Raw genomic sequence first — 22,310 nt, forward strand, 5'->3', positions numbered from 1 at the left:
CTAAATCTGGCCTGTGGATGGTCTGGGAATCAGCATGTGTCCTTTTATTTAAAATGCATCTCTGGGTTATTTGTGGGACATAGGAATTCATTCATCCCCCCCCCCCCACCATATAATCCGGCCCCGCACAAGGTCTAAGGGACAGTGGACTGGCCCCCTGCTGATAAAGTTTGCTGACCCCTGTTAAAGACTGCTCACTGAAGAAATTTGCAAAGGTTAAATTTCACCCCCTAAAATGACATACCCTGTTCTAGGAGGCAAAAAAATCAAGTGCATCTTTATGGAGATATAGCTCCTACTAGCACAATGGAAATTTCTCCCCTCTTACTCCCAAGGGTTGTTTTATTTGTCAATCAAAAATGCTTGTGCTGACAGAAAAATCATAACTGAATGACACTTAATTCCTCCTAAAGTATAGAATTATGAGCCTGTTGAAGTTTTGCATATCAGTGAACTGCTAAAACAATGTCACAAACTTGAAACACTAGTCATTTAATTAACACTAAACCTGAATTTTCAAATCCAAAATTACATACCATAGCTCATGTGGAAACAGTTCTTTGAAAGATTTTGCTTCATCTGCTGGTGGTTTCTCCAAACAAAGAAGGCTACATAACTGCACCAGATCTTCTTTTGATGTTGGAAGTCTATAATATTCTCCTAGTACAAGAATGATCACTGCCAGGCCCAGCTTATTTTTCTTTGCCTTGTTCCAAGATGGACAGCTTGCATTGTTCTGATTAAGGAGGGGGTGGGCTGTTTCTCTTAAATAATTGAGAATTAACTGCTTGATCTAGAGAAAAGGATGAAAGTAATAAAAACCAACTCCACCTATTTTCTTTAGAAGACAATTACTTAATCTGAAATGCTTATTCAGATTATCATTAAATGGTTAGATTGGCACAGAATTCTGGCCACAAATCAGGGCTAATGCCATACATAAAACAGAAACCATTAGTTGCTTCCAGTGTCTTTAAAGGATTTATCTGCCTAGGCTTTCCATGACCCATAAGTCTGGAACCAGTTTTATGCATCTGAACTAGATGAATTCCAGTTTTATTTTTTTATATGTATTTTGGAAGTTTTTACACTACTGTTTCATTGTTGTACAATATTAAAGATCATTAAAACATACACCACCAAAGAGATGTTTTAAAATATTGTGCAGTTTATAAAAGGCTAGCAAATAAATAAATAAATAAGCAAGCAAGCAAACCTGTGCACAAGTGCATGAAGCTCAAGAAGTTCCCACTTCGTCCCTCTCTAGAGTTGGGTAAACAAACCATGGAGTAGCTACCTCGGCATTACATGTGAACCAGCACTCATGATTTGCTTCACACAACTGAACCATAGCTGCCAATTTGCCACAAAGCTAAACAATGGAGTGGCTGACTTGTTTCCCCACTCTAGAAAAGGAGGAGCAAAGTGAGGAAAACTTATACTCCCTGCACTACCTACCACACATGATTTGACTAACTATGGCTTATGGCCAGCATCAATGAAAATACTATGTCCAATAGCACATTCCAAAATAATTATTCTCCTCTATACAGAAAACAGTGACATTTACAGATGTGATGTGTCCATTATTTATGCTTAGTACCAAGGAACCTCCTCAGTGCCCAGCATAAATAATATGCCAGCTGAAAAAGAAGAGAGCCAGCAGTGTACCTAGAGGTGTAGCGTGGGGGTATGTGGAGGGGCCATAGCCCCAGGCCCATGCTTTTTAGGGAGTATGAGCCAGGTGCCCCCATGCAGGGATCCCCGTCCTGCCCTGCCTGCTGGTGGGGGTCTCTGAGCCCTCTCGCTCAGCCTGGCCCTGCTGCCGCCTCCCCAGCTCCCTTGCTGAATGGCCCAGCGTTTGGGGGGGTTGCCTACCAAGGGCTGCATCAGGTAGGCAGGCAGGCAGGGGTGCAGCGTGGTCTAGCTTGGCACTAGCTGAGCTGGTGTGCAGGCTTCATGAATCCTCTGCATCCCATGCACCCAGGGGCATTGGCACCACGGGCTGACCTAGTGAGGTGGGTTCTGTTGATGGCACACACATGCGTGCTTGCATGGCCTGGGTGCCACAGTGCCACCGAGTACCTTCTCTGCCAGTGCATTCCAAGTGAAGGTAGCAGCAATTAGTCCGGGGCTGGGTCAACAGCTGCCTAAGAGTATTGTCCCTCTAGCTCTGCAAAGGCTGCACAAAATGTTATAGATCCATCAGATTTATTACAGGCAACTTTGTATTAATGTGTTCAGTGTGTGCAACTGTGTATACGCACATTGCGCCGAACACAGAAGTGACCCAAAAAGTCACAAAAAGGGGCAGAACAGGGTGAGGCAGCAGCTGAACAGGGTGCTTGCATATATTTGAAACACTATTGAAAAAGCCTGCAATTTCATTTAAACATGTGGTACCTCAGAATGTAGAAAATCTTGTTCTAGATAATTGCAACTTTACAATACCTCTTTTGATTTACAATACCTCTTTTTCTCCAAACTGTAAATCAGTCCATTCCTTTGGCTTGTCCTCATATACCATTGGTTTCAAATACACAAAAAAAAACTGATGGAACTGATGGATGAAGCTGCTGACATTGAGAGGAGTCCAAGTGTTCAATATACTGAAGAGACTTTCTAGCATCACCTTTGCTGCTATTTGTTTTCCTTTCACAACCTCTTTCTCTGGATTTTTAAGCCCAGGAATGTTGTTCTTAATAGTATTCCATAAAGTGTCAGATGGTTTAACACATATTATATCGTCATACTGATGCCAATCTGTTAAAAAATATTTTAGGTTTCATTAACACAAGATCAGGTTTCAATAAATCCATGCACCTACAGGCCCATATTAAAAAAAGGCCATCCCTCTGGCAAATACCCTCTTCCATCCCCTTGCATATATGGAAATCTCTTTCACTAATTGCTGGTGTCTCCTGCAAAAGCCCAACCTGGAGGAGAAAAATCATGCAACTACTTTGTGCCATGCACAAACTCTTGAAGAAAAACAGAAGTTATTTCCCTCCTGGGAGGGAGCTGGGGGCACTGCTATACAGTGGTTCCACTCCTTCCTTCTGGGCTGTGTTCAGAAAGTGGTGTTGGGGGATGACTGTTCAGACCCCTGGGGTCTCACTTGTGGGGTGCCTCAGGGTTCAGTCTTCTCCCCCATGCTTTTTAACATCTACATGCAGCCGCTGAGAAAGATCATCAGGGGGTTTGGGTAGGGTGTTCATCAGTATGTGGATACCACCCAGCTCTATCTCTCTTTTAAATCAGAACCAGTGAAGGCGGTGAATGTCCTGTGTGAGTGACTGGAGGCGGTTGGAGGATGGATGGCAGCTAACAGATTGATGTTGAATCCTGACAAGACAGAAGTATTGTTTTTGGAGGATGGGGGCGGGCAGGTGTGGGAGACTCCCTGGTCCTGAATGGGGCAACTGTGCCCCTGAAGGAGCAGGTGCGTAGCCTGGGAGTCATTTTGGACTCACAGCTGCTCATGGAAGTGCAGGTCAATTCTGTGTCCAGGGCAGCTGTCTACCAGCTCCATCTGGTACGCAGGCTAAGACTCTACCTGCCCGCAGACTGTTTCACTAGAGTGGTGCATGCTCTAGTTATCTCCCGCTTGGACTACTGCAGTGTGTTCTACATGGGGCTACCTTTGGAGGTGACCCCAGATGCTGGCCTGAGAAATGAAGCGATGTTCAAGCAGCCCTCCAATATTGGCCCTTCTCTCATCTATGATACTGTCATCTATGCCTTCCTTCTAGCTACTTGGACTCTGTTCTACGTCTAGCACTTGTTCCAGAACTTCAGAAACTTCCATGGAGAAATGTTTTATATACCATTTCTGTTTTCTTGGGAACTACGCAAACCCTGTTTATAAAGTATTACCAAAACCACATACGGCAGAGATAGTTCCTTACCTGGGCCATATAGTAATGCTGACTCTATAAACAAAACACGATTTACAATCATTCCTTTAGGACAAGGTTTGTAAATGAATTCCCACTCTCCGTCCTTCCCACGTGCAACATAGTATTTATAGGGAATTGGTTTCTCCATATTATCCTTATGAATAGTGACACAGCCTTCCATTAGGTGACCATGCTCACCAAGATCCCTAGTATTTTTAAAAAAACAAAACACAAATGTACATCTTAGCAGTAAAGCAAGACAACAGGCAAAACTTTTTCAACTAACTTTTATGGAAGGAGAGGCCTCCAAATATTTACCATTTAATATATAGTCATATGCCTTAAAACATAATGACCTGGAATAAACAGTGTTGCTAGATCAGATATGCATACATACTAAATTAAGAAGACACACACACACAACTCACCACTCCCCCCCCATGTTGAACGATACTATTCTAAACACTGGCCCCTATTTATACATGGTATTCTACTCTCAAGAGGTTAATAATGGAACAATCTACAAAAGAATAATGTAGCCTAATAGCTATTATTGAAATGTGAGGAACAAGCAAGCAGCCTTAGTAGCCAGAGGGCAAGAATTCAGTAGCCTACATAGCATGTTGATGTGCATATAAAGTAAGGGATTCCTAGAGGAGATGTATGAGAGTTCACACAGAGACTGGTGGGAGTGTAAGAAAGTGAAGGGTTTCTGGGAAATGATATATAATGAGTTGAATATGTTGAAATATACATTTGTAAAGAAACCAGAAGCCTTTCTGTTAGGAATAACAGGAAGAGGGATAAATAGAAGTGATCACAAACTTTTCCAACACGCAGTAACAGCAGCAAGAATCTTAATGGCCCAAAAATGGAAACAGGAGGAACTACCGACTCTTGAAGAATGGAGGATGAAACTCATAGACTATGTAGAACTGAATAAACTAACTGGGAAGATAAGATATCAACGGGACCACAAGTTCATCGAGGACTGGGGAAAATTTGCAGAATATCTGAAAAGTATATGTGACGAACGAATAACACTAGTGGGATTTAAAGGAGAGGAGTATTGTCAAACAGAAATAGGACAGTAAGGGTAATCTAAAAATGCAATATTAAATTTAGAAAATGTGTAAAAATGGGAAAATATGGATGACTGGCAGAGAAGCTGATGGAAGTCCAAAAAGTTGAAATTTGTGAAAATTGTTTGATATGGCAAATTTGTATAATGGAAAATTTAATAAAAACTATTTAAAAAAAAGAGAGAGAGAGTTTACACAGAGACACATAATTCTCCCTTACAGTTGGTCCAGTATTGGCCACATCACTCCATACAGGGTTTGCCTCCACCCCAGAGTACATCCAGTTCAATACTTCATTATCATCATGCAAACTTTATACACACACACACACACACACAGAGAGAGAGAGAGAGAGAGAGAGAAATACTGCTCAAAATGGCTTACAACAAGGAGAGCAGCAAAACGTTTTTTAAAATCAAGAGTCACAACTACCACTTCAAAGTAACAAGGATAACAACATTTGTATGCTGCTGCATTTATTTAAAAAAAAAAAATCAATACTGTAAATGTAACATCATACCTCCTGGCAATAATAAAAATAGTAAAGGAGTTTTACAGTTTCACCTTGCTAATGAGAGATTAAAAATTACGTTTGTTCTTTCTGTAACATCTTTCTCCTCTGGTCATCATGTTTAATTGGATACATGTTTAAAAGTAGACATCTGTTCCCAATCAGCGTGGCCCAATCACACAGTGGTTAATGAAAACTGTCTTATCTGAACTAGGGGGGAAATTAGTAACCGCAGAGTTGGAAAAAGATAAAGCAATAATGCTAGGACAGAGGAACTGAAAAAATCAAAGGGGAGACTAAATACCTTGCCAGATCTTATTATTTGTTACCATCATCTAGCACTTCTACATATAGCAATATTCTTTATGGCCAATGAATCCATTCCAAAGCTTGAATGAATGCACAAAATTGTACTCACTTTGTGAAAGTCATCTCACAGACATTTTCCCTCCAGTTAACATAGCCAGATATGCCTTGTGCCCTGACAAAAACTTTGTGCTTCCCAGGATCCAACTTGAAGTCCTTGGAAAGTATAGCATGGAAATATACTGTAACGCCTTCATCAGAACTCACATGGCTGCAACAGTGAAGACAACAATGGTCAGTACAACATATTTTGATGAATTTATGGAGTAGGGCACCACAATTTATCAGAACAGAAAATGGTTCCATGGCGTTGAAGAGTCCACACCACAACTCTATATGTTAGAGGAGAGGAGAGGGAGAAAACTACCAAGAAGAGACACAAAGTATCACTGTATGAATAAAATTAGAGAACTCTTTCAGAAGCTTCAAGGAACAGAGGATGAGATATCAAAACTCAAGCTTTTTCCTATAAATTTCAGTGAATATTCATTATACCAAACAGTATGATCCAGGTTCACAAATCAGTTCAAACTATTCATCTTATTCTATACAAGATAGTTCCTATGGTCAGAAAATGCAGATACTCAAAGAATCCAAAATATGCTATTGCTGGGAACGAAAAGCAATAAGCATTACTCAGAGCAGACCCATCTAAATTAAAGGACCTAATTTAGCCACTCTCCTTAAGTTTTACTCTGAGTAGACCCGTTGAAATTAACAGTTGACCACCACCCAATATGTACAAGGTTCACGAATACTGTTCACCCCAATTGAGGGTGTCGGGGTTTGGCAAATGAAATAAACTACGGTATGTGTTTCCTTCACACCCGTGCCCTCCATGCCCCCCAAGCCAAAAAGTTCAGCTGGAGATTTGTTCTGGCTCTAAGTGCAGAGCCATTAAGAAGCCTCCAAACTTCAGTTCCAAGCTGAACAGATATTATTACTGCCAAGGGTAGGAACAGTTGCATCATAGTCTCCAAAGTTTTGGCAGTACCGGGTGGCGCTGTGGTCTAAACCACAGAGCCTAGGACTTGCCAATCAGAAAGTTGGCAGTTCGAATCCCCGCAACGGAGTGAGCTCCCGTTACTTGGTCCCTGCTCCTGCCAACCTAGCAGTTCGAAAGCACGTCAAGTGCAAGTAGATAAATAGGTACCACTCCAGTGGGAAGGTAAACAGTGTTTCCGTGCACCGCTCTGGTTTGCCAGAAGCGGCTTAGTCATGCTGGCCACATGACCCGGAAGCTGTACGCCAGCTCCCTCGGCCAATAAAGCAAGATGAGCACCGCAACCCCAGAGTCGGCCACGACTGGACCTAATGGTCAGGGGTCCCTTTACCTTTACCTATGCCAATACTATATTACATCAATTATGTGTTGGAAAAGACATAGCAAGTCCATATGTGTAGCAGTACATAAGCGGACAGACTTCTGCCCAAATAAGATGCAAAGACTTTACACCAGCAAGGGTGGAGCTATGCCTGGGCTGGCATGGTACAACCTCAAGAGAAGCTGTGGCTGTCACCAATTTAAGGGAGCAATCCAAACCCAAGATCCACTAGGATGAGCAATGTTTGGAACAGGCAATCTCCTACACCAACTGAAGGCTTTCATGCTGGCTTAGCCAGAGATATTCTAGGCAAGTCCTCCATCCTGGCTCAGCCAGCTGAAGTGAGGCTTTTAGTCCTTGGGGGGGGGGCATGTTCCAGGGCATGTTGGGGGTGTGGAGAGGCAGATTTAACCTTATTCCAAATTTTGTTCAGCTCAGTCATATGACCTAGCAACCCAGTGAGAGTTACACTAGCAAAAGGGGTAGGATAAGTCAAACTCAACTTTAAAGACTTCTTTCCCTCCATTAGGCTTCTGAGTAGAGTTTGGAATAGGGTTAAGTCACACTGGCATATTTTATCCCAAGGTAAATTAAACTGGCTTCCTGTAATCTGGATTGTCTACCCTCAAGTGGCTTATGTCAAAAGGGAAAACAAGCAGGTATGTTAAAAGGTGTAATGTTTATTATCTTCCGACTTCTTCCTAAAAAATAAAATGAACTGATCAATACAGAAATAATGAGTGGGTAAAAATGATTGCTCCAACAGTTAGCTTATCCATTGCGGTCTTTTAAAAAATGCTTTACAGAAATGTATTTTAGAAATGGTACTCATGAGATGTTGGTGGCACTGGGAAGATCTATGAACAGGACATAGTGAAGCGCGTTAGATGAGTATTTGTGGTAATTTCAGATTTAGTAAAGCTTCGTGTTTCTAACCTTTCAGATCAGAACTATGCAACAACTGCTACTGGCCAATTCCAATTTAATACCACTTTTGAAATAAACAGAAATGTGCTATACCTCTGCTTGACTTCCTGGTTTGCCTGCTGCTTCTTAGTCTTTTGATCTTTCTGTTGCTTCTTCTCATTGGTAGCAGCAGAAGTCTTTCCCTTCTCAGACCCTTCTGCTGGAGTTGTTGCTTCTTCTGTTTTTTTGCAGACGTTTTCCGTTTTAGTCTGTTCTTCCAACTTGGCTTTCTGTAATATAGGCATATGTGATTCAAAATGCTTGAAAAAATGTGCTAGTCCCTTGTGGCTTGGAAGGGGGGGGGGGCTTAATCTTGTGCCCGGCTCCCAAGGAGAAAATTATGCTTGAGACAGGTAATCAGAACAGGTTATTTTAGAAGTTTCTGTAAGATGCCGAGCGGACCGTGAATATGACATCCCCTTATCAGATTTGGCCCTATGGAGCCTAAGGGTAAGAGCGCAAGGGCGACACACCTCCCCCCAAAGCCCCAAGAGGAGCGCTGAGGTGTCTTGAGGTCCTGCGACTCACCAATGGCCGCTTGGTATTGCCGGTCCCTGCCTTTGTGCCGAAATGCGTGGAGAGTGGGGGGGGGGGGGAGCCAAGTGTGCCAGTGAGCTAGGCACCAACACGGCTTTGTAGAGAGCAAAGCCTCCAATCCAGCCACGAGCAGTTACCTTTCCAGAAGATCAAAGCCAATAGCAAAGGTAAGGAGTGCTCAATTTGATTGATTTGGTAAAAAACGGGAGTGTTAAAAGGAAGTCCGCTCCCGTTCCTGGTGATATGAGCACGAAATACATAGAAGTGAAGTGTTGATGAAGTTCACTTTGGAAGATATGTTAGCTAATGAATAATAAGGATTAAAAGATTTCACCAAGCTCTTATACCAATCACTCAAGATTTTCTCTTTAAAAAAATACATTGAACTTGACTTGAATTTGAACTTGAATCCATCCTATGTTGCAACTGAACTTGACTTTAAATGGAGGCTAAACCGGAGAAGGACTGCACTGTTATTGTATGGAAGAATATCACAAATTTCCTCTCAGGAAGAAAGATTGGACTGACCCTCTGAATTTATGCTACTTGTGGGAAAGAAGTATTTGAGCTTTCAGAGTGCTGAAGACATCTAACCTAACGGAATTATAATTGTGGACTTATTTTATTAAAAGGTAACAGCTAGTTAAAAAGCAAGATTATAAAAAAGGACTATAATATTCATTGCTAATATTGGCCTAAATCAGATTTTTAAATAATTCACTTTTATTTATACAGTATTGGCAATTAAAAATTACTCTGATGTTAATGGATGTAAAGAAGGGGATATACAATTGTTAAATCTGCTAAAATTTGATTTTGTGAGCAAAGTAGAAGGGAGGGAGGGAGGAGGCTGGAAGTACGGGGTTTTTTTATTGAGTCTAGTGAAACGGCCTTGACAAAGTACTGATAAAGCCAAAATAACACTTTCCCTGGTGGGAAAGGACTTTTTGTTTTGAAATTTAATCTTAGAAAGGAAGCTGGGAAACAGCAAGAGAACTGCAGCCCCATCTCAAATTAGAATTGGCAGAAAAAATCTTAATGCTGAAACAAACCAGCAAAGCCGTAAGACAAGAGAAATATGAATTATTTGACTTACTTTTAGAATTTAAAAGAGAATTGTTCAATCAGACAAAAGAAATAAAGCAGAATGCTGATAAGGCAGCCTCTCTAGTTCGGAAAAATACTAATTTACTTTCAGAGATTGTGGGACAATTTAAAGAAGTGAATGCACACACCACTAACATGGGAAAGGCTGAGGTACAAGGTTTGAGGAAAATGCAAGGGAAAGTGAGGGTGGTCTATGCCAAAAATGACACCTTGTGTGAATTGATTTGGGAAGCTTTGGCGGTGATGGAGATGAAGCAGAAAGGGCAGGTAAAAGGTATGAGAGGCTACCATATGTGGTGGCAATGCAAAATTATTAAGAAGGCTTGGGAAGTGATATATAAAGATTTGAAGAGAATGTTGAAAATGACTTTTGTTTTAAAAAAACAGAAGCTATGATTCTGAAAGATACAGGACCTAACGGATTTACCATGCAAAAGACTTTGTTCCTGCATCTGAGAATGGATGCCAGGCCAAGACCAGCCCATCCCTATAGAAGGAAGAAGCCACCACCAAAGAAGATGGAGACTGGCAAAGCAAACTAATGAACTATGCAGGACATACTAGACATTTTGAAACTCTAGAAAGAAAAAGGACATTGTTTTCTTTCTTTTTTTTAAAAAGGTGGGGGATGTTCAAGGTATATTTAGCAGGCTTTTACATTAGTTGAACTTTTAAAGGTCACTTGTAACAACATAAGGTTTTAAAATTGGATAGTTAAGAATATAAGATTTTGTGGACGTGTATGAAGAAGTATAAAATAATGGAACCAGGAGGGGGAGTGGAGGGAAGTCAATTAAGATGTATGATTTTGATGTTTGTTTTTGTTAATATAAAATTAATAAATTGTGTGTACACACACACACACAACACACACATATATTGGGGGGGGGGGAGCTTAATCTTGTGTCCAGCTCCCAATGAGAAAATTATGTTTGAGACAGGTTACCAGAAGGGGTTATTTTAGAAGCCATGGACTAGGTGGGTAGGGGTATCTCCCCCACAATATTTTGTTTTCACGCAAATGACTCTCTTCTTTCAACAACCTCTGGTGAATCCTGGTGGTAACACCTGGCGCTCCACTGGGTCAGGTTGGATGGGCTCCCTTTAAGTATTTTCCTCCTCTGTGGCCCTGTGCGCTATGCAACTAGATCAGACAAGCTAGCAAGTGATCCCTTAAGCCCCTCCCCAATGCACTTATGCAACATAAAATCAGGGGAATTGGGAGGACAGAAAAGGGCAGCTTCCTTTTCAATCCCTCAGTGAATCTTACAGCCGTGGGCAACAAAGGAAAGATTCTGAAAGGGAACCATCCAGTCCAGAGCAGGGAGCTTGTCTCCATTAGGCTAAATGAACCCCTTTTAAAAACAAAAGATCAATCCTAGCACCAAACGAAGCTTCAGCAAATAAGGGACTAACCCATCTTTTAACACCAGGGAGACTGGGGAAGGATGACAAGGATGATTTGTTCACTGTACTCCTCTCACTGCTGCTTCTTGCCCCATGTCTGATAAATTCAACAGGAGCAGGATTATTTTGCCTGGGCCCCCCTGAAACCTGGAACTGATTCAGTCTGTTGGTCCTATTTGAATTTCTCGGCAGCTTTTGATACCAAGCACAGCACCTTTTGAGAGTACCATTCTAGGATGAAATTAACAGGTAACAAGTGGTTTTAGTCCATCCTGGATTGTAGATTCCAGAAAATGGTGCTAGGACTGGCTGTGTTGGTGGATTTGCTCCATGCCAACCTCCATGCTGCCTCGCCCTTTCCCCCCCAGTAAGCAGAAGCGGCACAGCTGTCAGGAGATCAGGTAAGTGGCGTCAGCCCACCACAAAGTCCACTACCGCCTGCAGAACTCGATATTGCCTTCTACTCTGTTCAGCAACTGCATGAAACGACTAGGGGAGGTCATCTAGAGATGCAACGTCTACTTTCATTAATAAGCAAATGGATGACATGCAGCTTGAACTGTCCTATTCAGGAAAACACCCAAGAAGGCAATGGAAGCAGACATATGCCCACACAACGAGACAGCCAATAGGACTGCAGGCAACATACCTTTGAAACCGAAGCACTTGTCTGTTGCTTGGTCTCTTCAACTTTTTTCTTACGACCCGGGCTCACTTCCGATTCAGACGAAGTTGTCTTAATTTCCTGATTTTGATCTTCTGTACTTGATTTTGCAACTTTATTTTCGGAAGATTCACCAGTACAGCAAGGGTCCAAAGAGGCACTCTCTGCATCTCCATCAGAATTAGGTTGTGTTGCAACCAAAGTCTGGGTATCTGATATATTTCCCTGAGACAGATCAGTTGCAGTAGAACTTGTCTTACTTTGTTCTTTACTAGAACCTGTCTGTTCACCAATTACATCATTCTTTTCAGAGCTTTCCTCCTCCATCTTCTCTTCTGCAACTGCAGAACCAACATGCTGGTCTGCTGCACCATTATTACTATCCTGACTCTTGGTATCAATATCACCAGCATATTTTTCTGCAACAACTGCTAGACTCTGATTTATGTCTAAGGGGCTACTTTTAATCTGACCTCCACTGTCACCAGCTGACTCCTTGTCTGATTTGGTCAATTTATCTTCTGGACTTTGAATTTCCTTTGGTTGGTTTTTTGCATCTGTCACTTCAGGGCTAAAGTGATCAAGACTTGGTGGTGCTGAACTAAAACATCTTGTCAAGGATGTCATTGAGGAGTCCTGAACTTCAGCATCTGAGGGATGCCTTTTCTTTTTCTTCTTCTTTTTCTTCTTCTGCATGATGGAAAAAATAAAATAAAATAACACTCACCTCTTAAAATGGAGAAACCCTGCTTTTAAAGGTTCAGAGGTAAAGCAAGAATAGATCATTCACCCTACATCCTCAATATTAACCTTCCCAGCATATGCTTCCACTCTTAGCTATGGAAAAGACCTAGGCACATCCGTTATTATTACAGTGGTACTTTGTAAGTCAAACATAATCCATTCTGGAAGTCCGTTCAACTTCCGAAATGTTCAGAAACCAAGGCACGGTTTCTGATTGGTTTCCGAATGCGGAGGCACGCCAGAAACAATAGCGGAAGCTGTGTCGGACATTCGAGCTTCCAAAAAAGCGTTCGAAAACCAGAACACTCACTTCTGGTTTTCAATCATTCGGGATCCAGAACGTTCAACTCCTAAGGCATTCGGGAGCAGAGGTACGACTGTACTACTAATTACTTGTCCTTCAATCCATGGCAAGGAGCACCTCCTATCAACTGGTTGGTATGCAATTATGCACTTTCCTGGACAGAAATAACTTTCTGCTATGACTCATGCATTGGTGAACTCAAGATTGGATTATTGTAATATGCCCTTGAAACTGGACCTGAATCTGAAGATGGAACATAATGCACCCATGGCTGCCATTTTCCATGGGTGAGAAAACCTAGCTTTCATAGGAAGCTGCCTTAGGCCATTGGTCCATCCAGCTCAGTGCAGTGGCAGCAGCTCTCCAGGATTTTGGGCAGGGTTTTTCTATTTGCAAGAACTAGTCAAGGATTCTGACAAAAAATGCATTTTTCCAATCAGCAATTCACAGCAGACACTTGACTGGCAACTGATACTTCAGACCAATTCACTTAATTACTCACTGCACATAGGAAAAACTACCTGCTGCGGGCTTGAGCATGGGCTGCTGCCCTCATATAGGTCTGGTTTCTCCTTTTTCCTTTTTCTGGAAGGAGGGTTATCATCCTCATTCAACTCATTCCAGTCAACATCGTTCTCAACTTTTACTGCCTGTTGAAAAATAGCCTTGCTTTCAGAGAGCTTAGCATTTGTAAGCAAATTGTAACTGCTTGCCTATCAATGCAGCAACTTTAAACCAAGTGGCCATTTCAAGAAGCATCAGCAAAGCACACTTAACAGCTCCACCATAGCAGACAGCAGGAAGCGAAAGTTTGTATTTCTGAAATCTCTGCACTATGCCCAACCTGTTCTCAAATGTACTCACTTTTTTCTGTGTGAGAGAGGCTTGACTCCCAGGGCTCTCAGATAAAGATTTTTCTGGCTCCCCTTGTGCTTCCCCAGTTAGTGGCTGCTTATCAACGGAAGATCCCAAGGAAGGGGAGCTTTCCACTCTCAGTTCGCCCCCAGGCTCCATCTCCAGCACTGAAGTCAGTTTTGCATCTCTGTTTTCTGCAACTGAAACAGAAGAATTGCAGAAAGTTATCTACGGAGAAGTCTGACATTAGTTCAGAGGCAGGGCTGGGGGTCTCAGTGGTGAACCCCCAGGCATGGAGCCCAGGTTACACCTCTCTTTCAATGAAGAAATTGAAGAGCATATGCTTGCCTTTCTGATGCAACAACACATCTCAGATACTGTCTCTATAATTCACATTTCATTTTATTAGCGCATCCCATTCATCATACTGCAGAAAGTAATTCTTTTAATTAATGTACAACAACAAAGTAAGTTACACTTTCTCTGTGGCTACTGCACCATTGCCATTTTGGTCTGCAGTGTTTTTTTTAATCTGTTGCTGTATATATCTTAATGTTTCAGTTTCTTTTCACACAGTGTTAACAACACATATGCAAGCTGTTTGACTAATGTCCACCAACCCATTTGGCTGTGCCTATTTGGTCTTTTTATGTAAGCCACGTTTGGCATTTTGTCTAAGACATACAGAATGTTTTAATAAATAAATAAATAAATAAATAAATAAATAAATAAATAAATAAATAAATAAATGGGTCACATAACAAGCCTTCTAACAGCTGTTTCCCCCCAGTGGTGTTATTCTAGCATGTTTGGGCCATAATTATGCTTGTCAAACTCCCCCCCCCCACTGCAGATGGCATGGTGAGAAGGAAGAGCAGCCTCTTGTTACCACCATTATATTCTTAAGATAGTATCTCTCAGGTAAGGGACAGAGAGGTGTTTTTGGATCTATGTTTGCATAGATCGCAGAGTGTTGTAGCGTTCCTCACCTTATAGCATAAGGGAAAGTAGATGTGTAATAAGAATCATGAGGTAAGGGAAGTGTTAGGAAAGTGCAGAAAATGGGCAAGTGAAGGACAAAAAGCTGGAGGGGGGAAAGCTGGACATTCATTTATTTTTTCCAAAGTGCAGCTGCAAGGGGCTTGTGGTTTTCTTATCTAGTTGCTGGGTGACTTATCACGTACTGTTGCATATGAAATATTCTCCCACATCCACATTCCTGAGGAAGAGAAGAGGGCAGTTGGGAGAACAGAAAACTGTGGGAAGTTGCAAGAGTCAGGCGTTTGGACAATTGCTTTCTGTAAAATTTGAGTAAGTTGGAACTACTAGTGTTTAGAAGCTTGGAGAACTTGTCTTGTCATATGTGTGAAATGTATATCTTGAACTATGAATGGAGGCAATATAATCCGTAAAATACTGCTAAGCGTGTGTCTTGCTGTTGGAGAAATTTAATCACTTCTTTGGACTTCCAGGAACACATACCCCAACAGATTTACCCAGTTAAGGTTTGGGGGCATGAGTTTAGTGGTTTTTAAAACAGTGCATTTAACTCTACAACTAATACTCCAAAAGAGAATGAAAACATGGTATGGGAGAAAAGAGTGGAGAGAGAGACAGAAATAACATATGCACAAACTGGAACTTATATACATCTCATGCTATTATTGATTAAATTACAGTGGTACCTCGGTTTACGAACTTAATCTGTTCCGGAAGTCCATTCTTAAACCGAGGCAAGCTTTCCCTAATGAGGCCTCCTGCTGCCGGTGTCCTTCCATCGTTCAGATTCCATTCTTAGACCGAGGTAAAGTTCGCAAACCGGGACACTATTTCCGGTTTTGCAGAGTTCATAAACTGAATCGTTCTTAAACAGGACTGTTCTTAAACTGAGGGACCACTGTACTACCAGTTGAATTTTACACTTACTCTCCAATACAGAGTTAGAGGCAAAGGTAAAGGGACCCCTGGCCATTAGGTCCAGTCGTTGCCGACTCTGGGGTTGCGGCGCTCATCTCGCTTTATTGGCCGAGGGAGCCGGCGTACAGCTTCCGGGTCATGTGGCCAGCATGACTAAGCTGCTTCTGGCGAACCAGAGCAGCACACGGAAACGGCGTTTACCTTCCCACTGGAGCGGTACCTATTTATCTACTTGCACTTTGGCATGCTTTCAAACTGCTAGGTTGGCAGGAGCAGGGACCAAACAATGGGAGCTCACCCCGTGGCGGGGATTTGAACGACCAACCTTCTGATCGGCAAGCCCTAGGCTCTGTGGTTTAACTCACAGTGCCACCCGTGTCAGGAACACAAAAAGGCAAGGAGAGGTAAGGACATTGACTAGCCAGCAACAACTCTGCAATGTCCGGAACATTCATAGGCAAGGGGGGCAATAAACCAGACAGACACCAATGATTCTAGAACTTTCAATGTCTTTTACGTATTTTCATTGTGTCCCTAATTCATCTTGGAAAGTAGTTGTACACCATTTTGTGATTCTTGGTTAAGGCTGTAAATCACTTACTTTGTGTGCTGGTAGAAGAAGCCTCAGCTAACCTCTTCCCACAGTCACTGCAGAATTTGTGAGATGCAGGCTGAGCACTGCCACATTCAGGGCATTTAAAGCCCTTTTCATGCAATTGCTGATCCAGGGTGAAGTTTTTTCCCAGCCTGTTGGAAAGCAAGAAAACGAAAGACAAATGGGGTGAGGTGGCATTAGTCATACAACTTGCTTGCATATTGTTTCACTCAGTAAAACGAAACTAACTGGAGTAACATTTCATATATTCATAGAGAATTAATAAATGTAGTTCTGCTTAATGATTCATCAGATCCGGATAAGTTCACTAGTTCTGTATTTTAACAGTATGTTATAAACACAGGAACCCACCTCAAACACACACACAAAAATGCATACAGATAGGTTTCAATTACAATAATTCTAAAATTAACATCAGACATCAAAACGTAATCAAAGTTATAACTTGTATCTTTGTAGTGAATTTTAATAGTTTTAAACTGCTTTGGCTTAAATGACTGAAAAGTTCATTGTAAATATAATATTAACAATACTACTTTTAATACAAAGTATTTTGCCTCATGAACCCTAATGAATTCTTATAAAACTAACCAAGAACAGACATAAAGTTAAGTCATGATGCGTCAAACCTGCCGCAAGATGTTCTAATAAGTAATAAAAAAAAGTATTTATTACTTATACCCCGTTCATCTGGCCGGACCTCCTTAGCCACTCTGGGCGGTTCCCAAAAGAATATTAAAAAAAAACCTTAAAACATAAAAAACTTCCCTAAACAGGGCTGCCTTCAGATGTCTTCTAAAAGTCAGATAGTTGTTTATTTCCTTGGCACCTGATAGGAGGGTGTTCCATAGGGCGGGTGCCACTACCGAGAAGGCCCCTGGTTCCCTGTAACTTCACTTCTTGCAGTGAGGGAACTGCCAGAAGGCCCTCGGAGCTGGATCTCAGTGTCCAGCAGGGTGGATAAAAATGAAATTTTTTTTATTTAAAAAAATCTGATTTTTTAAAATTTAAATCTGATTTTTAAAATAAAATGCTTTTGGAGGAAAAATCTTTCTAAAGATAGTTTTCTATTTAAGTTACATTATAGTCCAAAGGCTATTCATCGGGAAATAAGGATTTGTTTTAAGTTTTTCATGTGTGCTAAAGCTCAGTCTAAGTTTTTTGGGGGGAAACAACGTTTAACCACAACAGTTAACAAACATGGATACATATGCTATAATGTTATTGATTTAGTTAAATAAATTGTTTAAATTGTTGTTAAGAAAATGATTATTTTTCTCTCTCCAATAAAGTACAGAAGAAAAGTTGTCCAAATATAAACAGTTAACTTATTAAACCTCACAATAATTTCATAAGTATCGGTCTATGTATTTCTAATAGTATAACCAAATCAGTAATTTTTGATATAACTGTAAAAACTACTCTGAAAATTTATTATTCCAAAAATGAAAGCTTCCTTTGTTTGTAAATATTAAGATTATACCAGCAAGAACGAGTCTTTCTTTAAAAATAAAATAAAATAAAATCAAGTCTTACTGACTAGTGATTTAAATCGATTTGATTTAAATCAAATCCACCCTGGTGTCTGGGCTGAATGATGGGGTGGAGATTCTCCTTCAGGTAGTTTGGTGTCTAAGCATGTCAGTATTTTGAGCTAAACATTTATTTTGGCAGTGGCTGTGCAGTATGGTATATGTATATTGCTTTAAGTAGTGGTGATGGGCATTTACCACATCTCTCGCTCAGTTTCTGCCTTCAGTTTACCTACACTTTAATACTACAAAGTGTGCAACTAATCAAAGCTAGTAGTAAGTGGTCTTCTCACCCATGCTGTCTCTTCCTCAAAACCGGTTAGCAGGAGCAGTGATTTAAAGTCTCTCTTGCAGGTACTATTCTTCTTGTAGGTCCATCCCTGTTCTTTTTAGTGTGCCCATTTAGCATCACCCCCAACCTATCTCTGGTCATAATTACAGTATTTACATTTACATCTAGGCAAGAAAAAGGTTTCTTTGAACATATACAAAGACACTTTCCCCTTCACCTATAAGTAACTAACCAAAGAGAAACTGCAGCCTGTCTTAAATCACACAAGAAATGCCATTCACCCTTTAAAGACTAAGAACCATTTATCCTGTCCACCACATAAACATTGTGAGATAACGCAATGCAGTTATGAAGATTTCAAAGCTTATACTGCGTTACTGCTAAACCTTATGTCAGTACTATACTCCATTATCCACAATTTATCACTGACCAGGAGAGTGCTTTTGTATTGAACTATCAACCCACAATGGTCTCACTGAATCAGCAAGGCCCAATTCAAGTGTAATCTCCCATCGCTTTTCTCTTTCACTGCCTGATATTTTGCTAAATACAATGCAGCTTATTTGTACAGCTACTTATGTGCATTAAGGTCATAGCAGTTTGGCTTACAAGTCCTTAACAGCAAAGGAACATATGTGTGTATATGTATGTATTTATTTATTCTGAGGAGGCCAAACACAAATTGTTGCCTCACGATTCCACCTACGCTGGTGATGGGAAAAGACAAAGTTGGCTCCATTCCTCAGACTCCTCCACTTGAGACAAGGTGCCGAGGACAGGAAGATCTTGTCACCTCACAACACCTCTGGTATTTATTTATTTATACGGCTTTCCAAAAGGATCACACCTCAAAATCTCCTGGCAGAAGCCGTCCTTCCGCAGCAAAGAGACAAAGCGGCACTTACACCCACTTAACTTCTGCCTATGACATGCAACTGTTAAAGGATTGGGAAACGTGTCACGAAAACCCACCGAAGGGTGGCAAGGCACAAGGCCCACCCCCCCACTGGGCACTTGGAGACGGCTGCCATTTTAAAACTAGAATATTGGGGTCAAAATAGCCTCTTGGCAACATACATGTTGAGATAGCTTGGACACTACTAACTGAAATAGTCAAGAGAAGAGTGCAAAAGGTCTGTAAATTTTGCCTCAGCTCTTCCCCATATCTAATACTGTAGTGACAGAGAGAGAGAGAGAGAAAGAGAGAGAGAGAGAGAGAGAAATACAAAAGCTTTCACTTCAGCACACACAACCCCGGGACTCCAGGCCCGGGGCCAGATAGTGCAATGGCCCAATCAGCAGCCACTATGCAAATATAACGGGTGATCAGTCTCTGTCTCTCCACCTCACCTACAACTGGTAGATGCAGCTGGTGCTGCACTACAAACCCCAGAATTCATTGAGATTACTTTCTTTATATGTTTGCAACACATTATTCGCTGGTTTCCAGCAAATTACTATTTTTACCACACAAATTGGAACAAATTTCACTCTTTCAAAAAAACAACAACCCCAAACCTAGGGCTTTCGCTTAGCTATCACAGCCAGCTGAGGGAGGGCCCCCACCTATTTGCCCCCTGGTACACAGCCACTTCCTTTCTTACCTTTACGGCCCATACTTAGGCCATTATCAAGAAGTTGACCATTCCAGCCATTGAATCCTTGCCAGATCCAGGAGATTGTCTCCGGCAAGAGCATGCCATAAACATTATTTCTTTAAAAATTAAAAAGGAAAGTTCCAAAGGCCCAGCGTCTGCTCACGGAAGTGAAACAGAAAGTCGACGAGGGGCGCATGACCCCGCAGCCCAAAAGCAACGAAGCGGACTTTGGAGGGTCTGCCGCTTTGCTTAAATTCGCAATATCATCAGGGCAAAGGTGGGGACCTCTTCGTCTTCCCAACGCAGTAAAACCAACAGCACACCTCAATAGCGAGGGCAATAGCGGAGACCCAGGAAAGCTACCCGCCCCTCCTCGCCCAACTTTGCAAACTGTCCTATATACAGTGGTACCTCGGGTTAAGTACTTAATTCGTTCTGGAGGTCTGTTCTTAACCTGAAACTGTTCTTAACCTGAAGCACTTTAGCTAATGGGGCCTCCTGCTGCCGCTGCACGATTTCTGTTCTCATCCTGAAGCAAAGTTCTTAACCCGAGGTACTATTTCTGGGTTAGCGGAAGCGTCTGTAACCTGAAGCGTATGTAACCCGAGGTACCACTGTGTAAGAGATGTAACAAACCGTGCCCCACTCCCCTTTGCAGTTCCACTCCGTTTAATATCCACGCAGGTGCCGCCGCCACCCACGGCCGGGGGAAAAAGCAAACGGGCAAAAGAACACAAAAACGTGTCCCAGCCCTCCCCTCACCCCGAGCTTGCAAGAAGTTTAGCAGAAGCGACAGCAAAAGCCATCCCCCCTTCCCCGCTTGGAAGCGAGCAGAGGTTTCTATCCTAGGTGCCTGCAAAAGGTTTTAACGGGTCACGCCGCGAAGCCGGCCAGGTTGCTTCCCTAGGCGACACCTGCCACCTTCGTGTTACTCACCTCGGCTTAACTCCGAAATGGCTACCCCGCAGCTCAGCAGAAAGGAAGCTTCCCCACTTCTGCGAAACCCGCTCCTCTCTGACGCACCAGCAGCTGAGCAAGGCAAGGCAAGCCGGCAAAGTTTCGCTTTCCCCCTCGCCGCTCGGCTTCTTCTTATTGGAGGATGCGCATAGTTTCGTTTCCGAGCGCCACCCCACCCACCACCGCTCAGCCTCGCCGCTCCGTCCGTCCGTCCCTCCCTCCCGGCTGTAGCCGGAAACGGGGAATTCCCGATGGCCGCGAGACATCCAAGGGCAGGGCTTGGCTTCGTTCCAAGCCGGCAGAACGGGGGAAGGGACAACGGGTCACCTCCGAATATCCCCATCCATCGGCAAACACCTTTTGACGCAGCCCAGAGCTACGGAAGAACGTAAGGAAGGGGTCTGCCGGATTCAGGCCGAAGGCCCGTGTGGTCCAGCACCTTGTTTTCACAGCTGCCCGTGGGAAGCCTCCTCTCGCAACACGATTCCCAAGATCCTGTATGCAGAGGCATCATAATATAGTGCTTCGAGTCAAAACATCGTGATCTCTCCCCCCCCCCCCCGCGCATCCATTCTTAACCTGTTTCTAGGTGCCGGACAAAAATATTATTATATGGCCAGGCCTTTGGTTCTTAATTAGGAGAGTAACTAGCTATGCATCCTGAACCTTTGACTTTCTTAGGAGGGTTCAGGCTAGATGTCAGACCTGAGTTGCACCACCAGCCACCAGAATTAGAAGGGACCACGCGGTTCATCTAGTCCAACCCCCCAGCAATGCAGGAATCTTTCATCCAATGTGGGGTTCGAACCCATAACCCCCCTGTGAACCTGTTGAGGAAAATCGTTATTCGGCATAAGCTGGGCAGTCTTGTTTTTTAAGCTGCAGCTGTAAGTGCTTTTGATCTGTTTGCAACCGGAAACCTTCAGGTTGCAACCTGGCTACCCTAATTTATTTATTGTATAAATAAAAAAAATCATTCCAGTAGCACCTTAAAAACCAACTAAGTTAGTTCTTGGTATGAGCTTTCGTGTGCATGCACACTTCTTGTATGCAAGAGATGGCATGAGCATTATTATTTTTTTACTGTGCTGCTGTTAATAACAGGCAAAAGACGAGCTGCCAGGTTTAAATTACAACTCTTGTGATCAAGAATGAATAATAAATCTGATTTAAAAAGAAGTACAAATTGTCTGGGGAAATTGTGGTTTTAGGAAAAATCTAGAGCTGTGTGTGTCTGGGAGGCATGATTTTCAAAGACAGGCCTACCAGAATAGAAAGCAAAATTAATGTTTTGTTCTGCAAGTGTTCAAGTACATTAGGAGTGTGGGTTGAGTCTTCTTGGAAATGTTTACACTTCTAGAGTTATACTTAAAATGAGTACTCTTTAAATGCACATTTATGCACACACACAGGGTGGCTGGAGGTCTGGCTTCTTTTCGTCCTTCTAGTGCATTATTGTGCTTGAGAAGGACATTTTAAGAAGAATGGAGCTTATGTCTCCTATGGAGCTTATGTCTCCTATGGATTTATGTAACATTCAAGTTGTCTTAATAAACTGCTGTTGTGAAATGGCAGATTGTAGATCACCTGCCCTCACACAGGCTTCTCTGGAGCAATTAAACTTTCTAAAG

The 22,310-nt window shown here is 42.2% G+C and overlaps 1 protein-coding gene across 3 annotated transcripts in view; it reads right to left on the minus strand.

Moving 5' to 3' along the window:
* The window catches only part of LOC309526970 (E3 ubiquitin-protein ligase RNF213-like), a 94,199-nt gene extending 73,378 nt beyond the window's left edge, over nt 1–20,821 (minus strand). The window contains exons 1-10 of one of the 3 annotated variants that reach the window (XM_082213391.1): nt 20,659–20,821; nt 16,286–16,431; nt 13,777–13,967; nt 13,431–13,562; nt 11,850–12,554; nt 8,204–8,379; nt 5,911–6,069; nt 3,909–4,105; nt 2,471–2,763; nt 537–793 (exon numbers count right to left, since the gene is read on the minus strand). In XM_082213391.1, coding sequence (XP_082069517.1) covers nt 537–793; nt 2,471–2,763; nt 3,909–4,105; nt 5,911–6,069; nt 8,204–8,379; nt 11,850–12,554; nt 13,431–13,562; nt 13,777–13,926 — 2,069 coding nt within the window. In that variant the 5' untranslated portion in view covers nt 13,927–13,967; nt 16,286–16,431; nt 20,659–20,821. Of the gene's footprint in view, nt 1–536; nt 794–2,470; nt 2,764–3,908; nt 4,106–5,910; nt 6,070–8,203; nt 8,380–11,849; nt 12,555–13,430; nt 13,563–13,776; nt 13,968–16,285; nt 16,432–20,658 lie in introns of those variants that run through there. The other 2 variants (XM_082213389.1, XM_082213390.1) reach the window with 2 other exon arrangements.
* Nucleotides 20,822–22,310: the final 1,489 nt, after the last annotated feature.

Source organism: Podarcis vaucheri, assembly GCF_965113315.1.
Source record: "Podarcis vaucheri genome assembly, chromosome: 2".
Lineage (NCBI taxonomy): Eukaryota > Metazoa > Chordata > Lepidosauria > Squamata > Lacertidae > Podarcis > Podarcis vaucheri.